We start from the raw sequence: 12,690 nt of genomic DNA on the forward strand, positions 1-12,690 counted from the left end.
TCTTGAATAGAAACACGATTTATAGGATTACAAGATGAAACTATGTTTATGAGTGATCTACCAGTAACATAGAAGGACATCACAAAAACAAATATAAATATGACTCAGTAAAGATTCACATCTTGTCCCTCCACCAGATGCATGTAATCTGTATTTCCTCTGCGAACATCTACGGCGTAACAACATGACATGGCCACCTAATCAACGCTTCGTTTAAGATTCATTAGAATGTGGCAGATTCGCAATATACATACAACTTCTAGTGTGCAGTTTTCTCTACATTTCTATTTACGTAGTAAATGAGTTTCCCGACCACGTCGTCAAGAGCATAATTTGTCGCACTTAAAACTCATGAATACATCCATGAATTTGAGATGAAATAATTTTGGTTTATCTATTTTGAGGTTGGTATACGCTTATAAACGGAGGCATCCGTTAACCGTGCAGTCTGTCCAAGGAGATGATTTTTTGTCTTTAAAATACTTGTATATAAATTGAATACTTACCATTCCGTGGGTTTGAGGTAATCATAGGGTGATATGTTTGTACGGCATGTACCTGTGTGTCTGTGTAAGCCAGCAGTCAGGTATGTTTAACAGCCTCTCATACACGCACATTATAGACAACACTGAAACCTCTTATACATCACTCATTAGTTAACGAGTGGAATTTAACATTAAAGGAAGGCGAGTCACGTGACCTTTTTAACAACACTCCTCCACATGCTAATTATCTATTTTTTGTGGCAATGTGATCGAATAATGTTATTTCTAGTAAGCAAGGTGATGTTTTAAATCAATTATAAAAATACTGATATGGATTTTGTTTTACTAACTTTGTATATTGTATATTAGTCCATCAATGGCTTAAGTTTTTGAACCAATCGATTACATTGATGTCGGTATCGTCACCTATTACTGTAGTCAAATTGTATGATGAACCTCATTCATCATTAACCTTATACCGACCTTAGTTGACGTAACCCATTTGATTCAACCATGACACGATTACCCAAAGTTGAATTTGTTGAGAGAAACAAATGTATCAGTTTATCTATGTGAATCACTAATTTGAGTAGAACATTTTCTACTTTTTTTCATGCTTTGAGAGACTTCAAAGACGAAGTGTTGTTATTAAGAAGACCAAGAAAACTGTGACCCTTCCATTGACGACATCAACATGCAATATAGTAAATATTGACATATCAACAGAATATTGATTCCAACATAGAAATCGATGGAACGAGGGCAAAAATGAACAAAAGAAATATTTACATGGAGACCCTAGAAAACATACCAGAACAATGAAATCAGGTGTTTTGGAAAGGTGTGGACTGCCATACTGACGACATCTGGCATGCCAAAAAAAAAACAAAAAAAAACCACCATTGTATTTGGTTACTGGACTTAATGTTAGTTTCTGAAATGAGAACAAAGTTTTAAATCAATGTATCCACCAGTTTTACTTACGAGCATCTAACGGGTTAAACCTTATATCGTCCAAGGTAATTGAACAATTCCTAAAGAGATTATGGCATCAAAAGTTGCAGGTTGATGAAAATGATAGGGAAGCTTTACGGTCGTCATAGTGATCTCATTGATAAATATTGTATTTATGTGTGCGATATGAAACTGGACGTGATCGGTGCTCGTTAGTTTATACGTTGGTTCCGTTGTTTTATACGTTGTTCTTAATTGAGAACCTGACATTATTAACTCGGATTGACCAAATGTATGTGACGGGTGTCGTCAATGAAGCAGAAGATACGTAGTCTTCCGGAACACCTAGTCTTATTCTCCTTGTTCTTTTTCAGAAGCCCTCTTGTAAATCTTTCTCTGTTTCATTCTTTCTTTTGCTCTTTTGTTATTGAATCAGAGTTTGGATTATGATTATGTTTACATGTTGGTATTTTCTTGTAAGTGTTTTTTTATCAGTGTGTTCATTGTGCACTTCACATTGAGATCAATCTTTACTAAGGTGCAGGTTTCAAAGAGTAGCTGCAATTTTGTGTGGTAATGTTGGCGTCCGAATAATCTTACAAACATATATAGATCATGTTTAGCTAACTTTTCGACAGAAAACAAAGACATTTTTCTGAGTTCAGTTTTTATTTGTTGTTTCATTACTGACTCCAAAGCTGAACCACGTATTGCACGTGCAGATGTGGCGACACGTGCCAGTGACACCATCATAGATACGATGACAACCAAGTGAAACACCTTGGTAACGGGCATCAGAGCGAGGTTCCGGTCGAAGACAATCTCTTTAACCAGTGCAAGATGCAATGAACGCATGAGTATGGATTAATGTCTCGATATTTAACAATAAAAATGTCAACGATGACGATGGATTTGATGAAAACAGACGACAAGGTCATCCGTTTCTGACATTTAATCGATGATAAATGATGTGGTATAAATAAAATACGTAAAAATATACACATAACCAAATTAAAATCTCAAAACATAACGTGATGTCTGGAATTTTTACATCTTATAATCCAGAGCATGACTCAATACTGGCGATTAACACACAAAAATGACAAAGATGATGAGTTAATAAAATAATTACATCGACATAAAAACGGCATGAATTTATAACAGATTAACAACGATACAAGTGTCACGGATGTGACGTACCGGATGTGATGTAATGTATCCATCTAGTGATCATGATACACTTTGCAGTGTACTAATGACACATTCCGAAACACAATACTGCGTGTCACTATAATTATATGTAATGATCAGAATGACATAAATAAGCTGTATCATTGAAAATGGTGTACCGTCCCTTATTGCACAAAATGTATGTTCAAATGTGTCACTTAGAATGGACACAAATAATTCCGTGATCTAACATTGTTCTAAACATATTACAACGAAATACGATACATCATGTCTACACTGAATTTAATGTGGCATATGTCGATGACGTACAATTGTAATGCTCATAGCAATGTACACACTTTTATCAGCGCCATATAAATAAAACATGACGTAGTAGGTTTGAGTAATATCTTTTGACTCGAGACAGATAGGTACCTCTATATTGTTCAATTCGCAAGTAGTATGATGATAAGTTACATTAAACATCAGTCGCTCATAAGATAAAGAAGAGCTGAAAATGGTATACAAAAAATGAACCATGACATCCCAACTGCAGCAGTAATGTACCAAAATATATCATCATTTTGAAGTTGGAAAATTAAAGAGTTCTTTCCGTCTCCAAATCCATTACATCTTCCTCAATTTTTAAACCAAGCACTATGAACAATACGTCACTTACTAATATTTACCTAATCTTAAGAGTTTTACAGTGTATATATAAAGATGTATTGTTATTCATTAAAACCTTATCAAATAAATAAATTACAAAGGATATGGGATATTAGTTACACAACGGAACTGATAATTAGTATCAACGAAATTAAATAATTGAAGAGTAGCAAACACGTTATCAATGCAAGTAGATCGTACTTTTCTTGGACATCAGTTTTAATGAATAAATAACTATCCTACTATTTGTACAAAATAGCATTATCACAGCATCAAATGACTTCAAAATGAACCGCAGATATAAATATATATATGTATATGTACATGTCGAGGTTTCCTTTAACAGTGCGTGGTTCACACGCATAAATCTGTACCATAACAACTCATCACTTCCTCTCATAACTACTACAATGGAGTGCGCATATGCAGCAAAGACATCTTTGAAACAAATAACATTACCACAAATGTAGTGAAAGTGTCAGATGAAGCCCGAACTACTGAAAGTATGGCACAACCTATCTATAAGATTCACCGTATCTCGGTGTTCATCACTCACCGCGGTAATGTCCTACGAAAGCTGTTCGGGGTGTGTACAACATATAGGCGTCTGTGAGACAGTGTACACATGGTAATAGTAAATATTGATGGTGGTCACGCCTTTGTAGTCAATGAAGGAAGGTTTTCATCGCCTCGGTGAACAGGGAATGTACTTACTTTACATTAAATAGGTCTACTAGACGCAATGGATAAATTGTATCCTTTGATTGATTAAAGAAATTTCATCTTTTGTCAGCACGTGTTAGATTTGTCAATTAACACAATATTAAAATGATTACATCACAAGATTACTTGTATCGACGGTGACGTCATAAAAGAAACGAGCATCTACTTTGCATGTAATATCCGTGTACGGAGATGACAAGCTTCTGTCATTTGCTAATGCTACTACCCGAATGTCGTATTTTAAAAACTGTGTACCGGAAATAGTTTTCATTAAGTAGATATAACGCTGCTCATACGGGTCACCAGCGATTTATCATTTCCTGTCGTGTCCAACGTTTATCACGTGACCAGCGCACGTTTCAGTATTTGTTATTACTGATCATGATTTGCTCCCATATTTAGTTTTTTTTCTCCAGTGATTGGTAAGTTTTGATCACGTACCAAATTCTTGGTCATCGGGTTCCGGCGCAGGCACAATGTCACTCTTTATCTCGAAGGGTTCGTCGTGCATTTTGCGTACATCGCAAATGTCGAACCACATCTCATACCATTTGCCAACGTATTTTATAGCGTTTCTAATTTGCTTTTTCTGTCTGGGATGAAATAGATAATTTTGCCAAACATGTTCGTCCTTGATGAAATATACTGTTTTGTTTTTGTAGGAGTAATACACAGCGTCCACATTTCCTGTCAAAGGTTCGTCTCCTTCAATGGTCGGGAATTCTTCTACAAACGTCCGTTTCCGGATGCAACAGCCACGGGTTTCCATAGGTTCCTTTGGATCGAACACATAAACCTTCAGGAAAAAAAAGAATGTGTGAATATTTGTATATCTCAACCAAGTAGCACTGCATAACGTGATGATTTTATCTTTCGTAAGCATTCCTTTACCCTTTTATATGAATTTGCTTATCTTAGTATTTTCACGATCATTACAGAAAACTCGAAACTCAAGTGCAGGGCTTTGTTGCTAGTGGCATCCACCCATTCTTCAGAGTGCAGGCGAGACACATATTGGGACATACACGCATGTCTCACATTGACCACTTTAGATTCATCAACTGTGAAAGAATTGCACTCAAGATTCCACTTACCCACTCGCCTTTGAAGAAATAGATATTCCTATCCCTCATATCGAAGAAAACCGAATCCAAATGATCCGGAACGCCTTCAACTCCCTCCTCGCCTGGTTTGGGTCCAAAGTCATCTCGGATTAGTCGCGGCCAGCCATCGTACACCAAGTCAGCCTCACTGTTGTACTTGTAGTAATTCTCGCCTAGAAACATAATATTCGTATCTTGTAGATTAAGCATATAGAACACGGAAATATTTTTTATAAGCTATGTACATATAATTTTTTTTATCCCTATCTGATACTGACGCGTTCCCGGTCATCGCTTTCTACCATGTCGTAGCTAAACGCTAACTACATGGAATTTTACGGAAAGATTTGTTTCATTCGATACAGTAAAATGCTGGACGAGTAATGATGTTAGAATTAAGAAAATATCGCATCGGATATAATTTTTGTTCGATATGCTTCTGATAAAGCGAGCAAAAACTTTTCTGTTTGTTTTAATTGGTTACTAAACGTGAAATTGATATTTCTTCGAAACATACTAACATGGTTGAGATAATTATAAAGCAATGAATAGATTGTTAGTGGGTGGCATACTTAACTAGTTTATCTTTTTCCCTAGTGATAAGCAAAATTAACCAGCATTACATATCCTGTCCAGTAGCGACAAATATTAGACCTGTGTACCAAATAAAACTGTCTGTTCTGCGTCTCATCCAATAAAAGTAATTCAATTGTTCCGTCGAGTTATTTCTAACGCTTTATGGTAATGGATAATGATCTAGAGGAAACCTTATAGTAACTGTGGTAATTTCCTTTTGACACTTTCACAACTTTAGGCACTTTGCATTACATATCAATTACAGACATATATATAGTACTAGTTTAGGGGAGCCAAAACTCAAATTTAGTGTTAATATCCGTAATACTCTGATAACCCGTTTCTATTACTTCCATAAATTCACGCTTTGTGAGTAATTGAGTTTAAACTCATGGAAAGTATCAAGTGATATCGGGAGAAAGCCCCTGAACAGCCTTGGAGCTACGTGCCATACTGGATACAACTGCTATTAATGTGAGCTAGCAGCGACGAAGTTATGTACATGGAGGAACCAATTTTAGTTCGAAAGTGAAAAGAGGGGTGAAGGAGGGGGGTGGGAGGGGGTAGCGATTCTAACCTATATCAGGAATGTGGTGTTGGGTGGGGGGTTAGCGATTCTTACCTACATCAGGGATGTGGGGAAGAGGAGAGAATAATTTAAGGACGCAGTTTATCTTTTTATCTTTTGTTGTTGAAGGCGGGCTTAGGTAAAGCTGAGGGTGGTTTTAGTGTCCGTTTTAGGAACCATACCAAATATCGAATGCGAAAGTCGGGCTTAAGTGATCCAAATACAGAGCAATTTATCCGGTGGATGATTTTAGCTGCAATTAACAGTTAAGTCTACAGACTCTCTAAACAATAGATAGAAACAGTCTATATATCAAACAAGTGGTAGCGTTAAATTGTTCCGACATTTCACGATTTACTCTGTATTTATAAACGTACCAACGTTGTAACTCGACGGATGTGTCGTTGGTAGCATGACCTTGTGACGATAATGTCATTATCGTGTTAATACACGAGCGATCCCACCGATCAAAGAATAGTATAGTGTGTAATTACAACTTTTGTCCCCATCCTCCTCCCATAACCTCTCATACGGCTGTCGTGCATACTAAACAACATCTACATAACGATTATATATTGTGTTCATTCAAGTTGTGGTTAGCTGCAGATTGTTTGTTTTAGATAAAATTACGGTATAATAAGTGACTAATTCGATAGGTCTGTCCATTACTTAGGTGTATCAGAAGACATTTTTTTATGAAGATTTCCAATCAATTCCGAACTTCACTCAATTGCAACTATCAAAATGTACCTAGCAGAAAACCAGGATATACTTTGATTGAACATCAAAATGTTGAATGATGTAAATCCCCTCTACATTCTCCTCAATGTCGACATATTATGAATTATTATAACATGACCTTCTAGATACAAGAGTATTAGTAGTCAAATCATAACGGCACACGAGCTGTCCTTTAGGACAAACATCATACACAACTCGTATGGAACGTCACGGTTATAACGTCGAATGAAACCTTTCCAGCGGTAGCACAAACCTTTTGTTGCAGATGTGTACTACAGAAACTGGTTTAGGTTGAATGATTGTTAGTAGATGTCTGGAATTTTTAATAGGACTTCTGAAAGTTTTTTTGTAAAGACGGAATGTGTCCTTGGAAGATTTACAAGGTTAAACAAGTATTTTAAGTAAATATCCAGTAGTGCTGCAACTCTAAGCAAATTTTACATTTAATTGGAAAGTCGGGATCTGCTTTCAGCATTCATTTTGCCATATGTTTTCAAATTTGAAAGATTTACCTTTAAAGAAGTAAGCATCATCTATGATGACGTTGCCAGCGAAGTACCAGACATGGATGTAGGCGTCGACGTCATCGGGAACACCCTTCCACTCACGTGCAATGTACAGGGGGTCGCCGTAACGCGTGCGGTTGGCATGATTCTCGTACATCCAGTAGTGGTTTTCACGGAAAAAGTATGTGTTGAAGATGAACTGGTTGTCTGGTCGCTTCCGTACCCAGTCGAACACCGCACTGAACCGGCCCTTACAAACACCTGTGAAGGGAGGCAAGCAATTAGCAAAATACGTATCGCATACATTAAATTATTTAATAGCACATATGGAGTTATGCCAAACAAAAATTTCTTAACACGTTTCTATTTCGTAAACATAAACTGGCCCGTAAGAATATTACTCGATGGTGTATTTTCTTAAAGTGATTCATTGTTGCTAACAAGCCTACTGAATGATCAATTAGGTGTATTTACTCAATCACTTTTATCCTTTCTAGAAACCGCAGCTTATAAGCATTAATGTCTCAAGAATTACGACATAATACAATAAAAGACGTATGGACTCTAATGTTACAACAGTAATTAGTCTATCTTTGAATCAAAAATAAAGGCAGACAGTGTTGGTATAGCTGGGTAGGTTTTCAGGACGGTATTGTCACGTTTATGTACGTAAGGGCGGACAACAGTAGCACAAGACATGCTGGTTCAAAGAACATTAAATCTGTTTGTCTTCATGCCTACGTCAGTCTCAGATATACACCCTTTTTCGTAAAACTTAAATAGTTCATTGTTACAATTATTCGCCTATAAAGTATCATTTATCCGTCACAAAAATACCATATTGGGTTCCTGTAAGTTTTTTTTTTCGCTTTCGAATCTATAGCATAATCAATTATGTCTGATACTGATGCAGTTGACCATGTCATCAGAAGGGTGTTGAAAGGACAGATCGTGTTAGATTAACTAGAAAAATATCGTCAGAAATGGATTGGACACAACATGTCATATACTAGAATGATCAGTAATGCCAAAGTACGATGAAAGACGCCCCCACCAACCCCCAATGTAAAATTTATATAGCTAGAAAAATAAAAAGTTTCATTAAATCAAAATTAAAACACAACTGATAGATGTATGTTTTTACTGATATTGACAATCTGTAACTGTTACATTTCATTCATTACAGTGTAAAAGCCGTGTGTACGTCTCACTCTCCTCTTATTAAGTAGTGATTGTTGGATAAAAAGCTTATAAACATTCAATCACAACAAAGAGTATGATATATTCAATTCATCGATAATTCAGATATATAGATGTACTTCTGTAAGTGTATGTAATACACGGATATATGCTACCGTACCCACTGTAGAATTTTACATTACAATTAAACACCAGTGTTTTAGAGACTCAGTAGATAATTAAGTCACCATTATCGATAAAAGTCTGAGACAGTACACTGTTAAGGAGGGCTCTGAGACAGTGTACTGTTTAGTAAGGCTCTGAGACAGTATACGGTTTAGGGAGGCTCCGAGACACCGCACAATTTAGGGAGGCTCTGAGACAGTATACTGTTTAGAAAGGCGCTGAGACATTATACTATTTAGGAAGGCTTTGAGACAGTGTACTTTTTAGGAAGGCGCTGAGACATTATACTATTTAGGAAGGCTCTGAGACAGTATACTGTTTAGGAAGGCGCTGAGACAGTATACTGTTTAGGAAGACTCTTAGACCGTGTTCTGATTAGGAAGGCTCTTAGACAGTATATTGTTTAGGAAGGCTCTGAGACAGTATATTGTTTAGGAAGGCTCTGAGACAGTACACTGGTTAGGAAAACTCTGAGACAGTATATTGTTTAGGAAGGCTTTGAGACAGTACACTGGTTAGGAAAGCTCTGAGACAGTATACTGGTTAGGAAGGCTCTGAGACAGTATACAGTTTAGGAAGGCTCTGAGACAGTATATTGGTTAGGAAGGCTCTGAGACAGTATACAGTTTAGGAAGGCTCTGAGACAGTATATTGTTTAGGAAGGCTCTGAGACAGTACACTGGTTAGGAAAGCTCTGAGACAGTATACAGTTAAGGAAGGCTCTGAGACAGTATATTGTTTAGGAAGGCTCTGAGACAGTACACAGGTTAGGAAAGCTCTGAGGCAGTACACTGGTTAGGAAAGCTCTGAGACAGTATATTGTTTAGGAAGGCTCTGAGACAGTACACTGGTTAGGAAAGCTCTGAGACAGTATATTGTTTAGGAAGGCTCTGAGACAGTACACTGGTTAGGAAAGCTCTGAGACAGTGTACTGTTTAAAAGAGATTTGTAATAGTATGGTAGCATATATACTTTATACAGCCTTCATGTCATTTGCTGATGAAGCATTACCGTAAAGCGTCTGTATTTGTTTCCTGTCCTCCCAACCCAACTCGAACTCCTTATCGGAGGAGACGGATTGATAGATTGCGTACATAATAGAATATGGCTTGTCTGTGTGGGTCAGTCCGAGCACGTGACCGATCTCGTGCACCGCCACCCGGAGAAGATAGATGCCATCCTTCTCCATATTGATGGATTCTATAGACTTGTAGTCCTCTTCGTCGTCAAAATGGACGTTTCCACCAATCACAGAATGGGCGATCTCTCCACCATGGCCGTCAAACCTTCGACCGCAGTTCTGATGTGAACCTGCAACGACAGTGTAATAACACCTGTACAGTTACATATCATCATACACTTCAAGAATAACATTGAAAAAGAGCAATAGAATATTACCTAATACGCGTGAAACAGACATGTACAGTATTTCTGGTGGCCAAACACCTCAGACGAACGTTGCAATTTGTCAAATGGGAATCGAAACAGATATGCATATGTTCTGTAACACTTTACTCTGGGATTATATTTTGAAACCATTGGTGTGCGAAACAACGCAATCATATTCAACAACTTAAGTTATGGTAGTTTTCTAAGAAAAAAAAAAGAACAATTGGCCATGTTAGCGTTTATATTATATACGTCGGTAGAAACATCACAACAAAGACCTGTAGCCTCATAGGAATCGTTCCAGGAATCAAATGATTACTAATAGAATATCAAAAACAGATCTACTGAAGAAAAGAGTATACAGTGATGGATCACCCTGACACGTACAGCGGTGTACCTGACCCGCCTCCCGAGAGACGTAACATGCCGGGCGGTCTACGTTTGAATTCCATTTTGGCACCAATACCAAACATCATAGAACAACACACAGCGGCTGTGTGGGGAATACGTCCAATTGTGTTGCACGTACGTTTATAATAAAGGCACATGGTAAGTGTATCTAGCCTTTTGTTAATAGAAAATTGGATTTTGAACCGATACATATGTGTGTATTTGAACTATTTAGGTGAGTTTTTTTGCGCTTATGTGAAAAAGTGTCCTGGATGACTGCGGCTTACAATAACTGGTGTGTGGTTTTATCTGTAAACATGTACATATGCAGTGTACATGGCAGATTTCCCTTTAAGATGATTTTATTTATGTTTGTGAGGACACGGAATTAGCCATGCAATAGACCTGTTGCAAGTAAAAAAAATGATGTAATTTCATGTTGTATTGTTTATAGATGTGTATTGTTGTAGATGGTAACATCCAACGACCTTAGGGCGCATTCTTCCCTATTTACACTGCGCGCGCCCTCGTTTTATTCATTAATAACCACTTGTGCATACTCAGTATCAATGACGAGTGCTTTTGATTCACACATTATGAAGTACAGCATATGCTCACAAACTGCAGGGCAAATCAGACGCTGCATCCATTTACAACTTACTGAAACCTGTATCTTACAATGTATAATCTTTTACTACATCAACATTTATCGTGGACTGGTATCTGCTCTACCAAGTAGACAGGTGCATAGTCGCCGCGGGAAACATCATACTTCTGAAATTGTTCATGAAATTACAATTTGTGTGAAATATAACGAGCATAGATAATGCAATCTGGTAAAGTGTTATTGACCTCTCGCCACGACACCGTCTGAGTCGGCAAGCAAACTCTACCGGTAGAATTAGAAGACAGGGACAGTAATGCCGGAGGTTATTGCGCTACCTCTTGGCTGCACTTTAAAGAGGGCGGTCCTGTAAAGGAGTGAAATACCTGACAGTGTCTGGCAGTGGTGGGTGTAAACAGAGTATAGTGCTTCAATCCGAATTATGAGAACGATGTGAAGGAAGATTCAGGGTCAAACTTAACGTTACTGGCTGGTAGTGCTTTAGTGCTTTTCCTCACATTCCTCCTCACAGGTTACCTTGGTACAGCAAATTTTTAGTGGTAGGTGCTTATTTGAGCCACTGCATATTCACCTTTGTTCCACTTAATATTCATCAAGATGACCATAGTATGCTATTACACAAAAGTCAGCACCACTACCTCGAACGAAGGAAATATAAGAAACTCGTGGCGTGCATATTTTCAATGTTTGTAGAAATATCTTCTCTCCTTTGGACTGCTGAGTATTGAGATCGACTGACCAACTATGAATAGTTTCGTAATCCAATAACTGAATATCTCATATATTTGAATGATTCCCATATAACACTAGGATAACTCAAAAACGTATTACACCTAATTACACGAACCTAATAATACAATGCATAATGGCTATAGGCTAACCATATAACTATATAAGAAAGGTAGCAATTGTTCACAATTGTCAACAACGAGAACAATTTTAGTGCTCGCATCCCATTGTCCTTTCCAAAACTCCTTTTTCAACCAACTGATGAATGACTGCACAAATAATGCTAATTCCTGCAGAAATCAGATGGTAAATGTTGGTTTTCTGTGCATTTTTAAAATGCTTAAGACAGTCCAAATAATTACCAGCAATATTCCCGATGCTCTTTATACAGACAAAGATTAAGAAATACAATCTGCTTTCTCATTCTTTATCTTAAGTCCTTGTGTTTTTCTATCTTTCAAAATAATATTTCTGTGCTTTGTTTTCTTTTCGTCGTGTCTCCCTTGACACCTGTTGATGTTTTTGAAGAAAAAGCGAAAAAAGAATGACATATCCCTTTATCCATTGTTATGGCTTTCAGAGAGAGTCGTGTCCTCTGACAAGACTGTGATATAAGAATATGAAAAAAATGGCTGTTTTAATCCACACGATACCTAACTTGAACCATAACGAACATAACTTAACCTAAATATAAAAT

General features: G+C 37.2%; 1 protein-coding gene across 7 annotated transcripts in view; it reads right to left on the reverse strand.

The window, feature by feature from the left end:
• Positions 1–2,089: 2,089 nt before the first annotated feature.
• Positions 2,090–12,690, reverse strand: part of LOC132561834 (matrix metallopeptidase-21-like) — a 125,807-nt gene continuing 115,206 nt past the window's right edge. For all 7 annotated transcript variants that reach the window (XM_060226538.1, XM_060226540.1, XM_060226541.1 and 4 more), the window contains exons 4-7: positions 9,872–10,171; positions 7,502–7,756; positions 5,096–5,277; positions 2,090–4,797 (exon numbers count right to left, since the gene is read on the reverse strand). In XM_060226538.1, the coding sequence (XP_060082521.1) occupies positions 4,435–4,797; positions 5,096–5,277; positions 7,502–7,756; positions 9,872–10,171 (1,100 nt within the window). In that variant the 3' untranslated portion in view covers positions 2,090–4,434. The remainder of the gene's footprint in view (positions 4,798–5,095; positions 5,278–7,501; positions 7,757–9,871; positions 10,172–12,690) is intronic.

This window comes from Ylistrum balloti, unplaced genomic scaffold (assembly GCF_031769215.1).
Source record: "Ylistrum balloti isolate Yb309-2 unplaced genomic scaffold, AGI_CSIRO_Ybal_v1 Utg371288, whole genome shotgun sequence".
Lineage (NCBI taxonomy): Eukaryota > Metazoa > Mollusca > Bivalvia > Pectinida > Pectinidae > Ylistrum > Ylistrum balloti.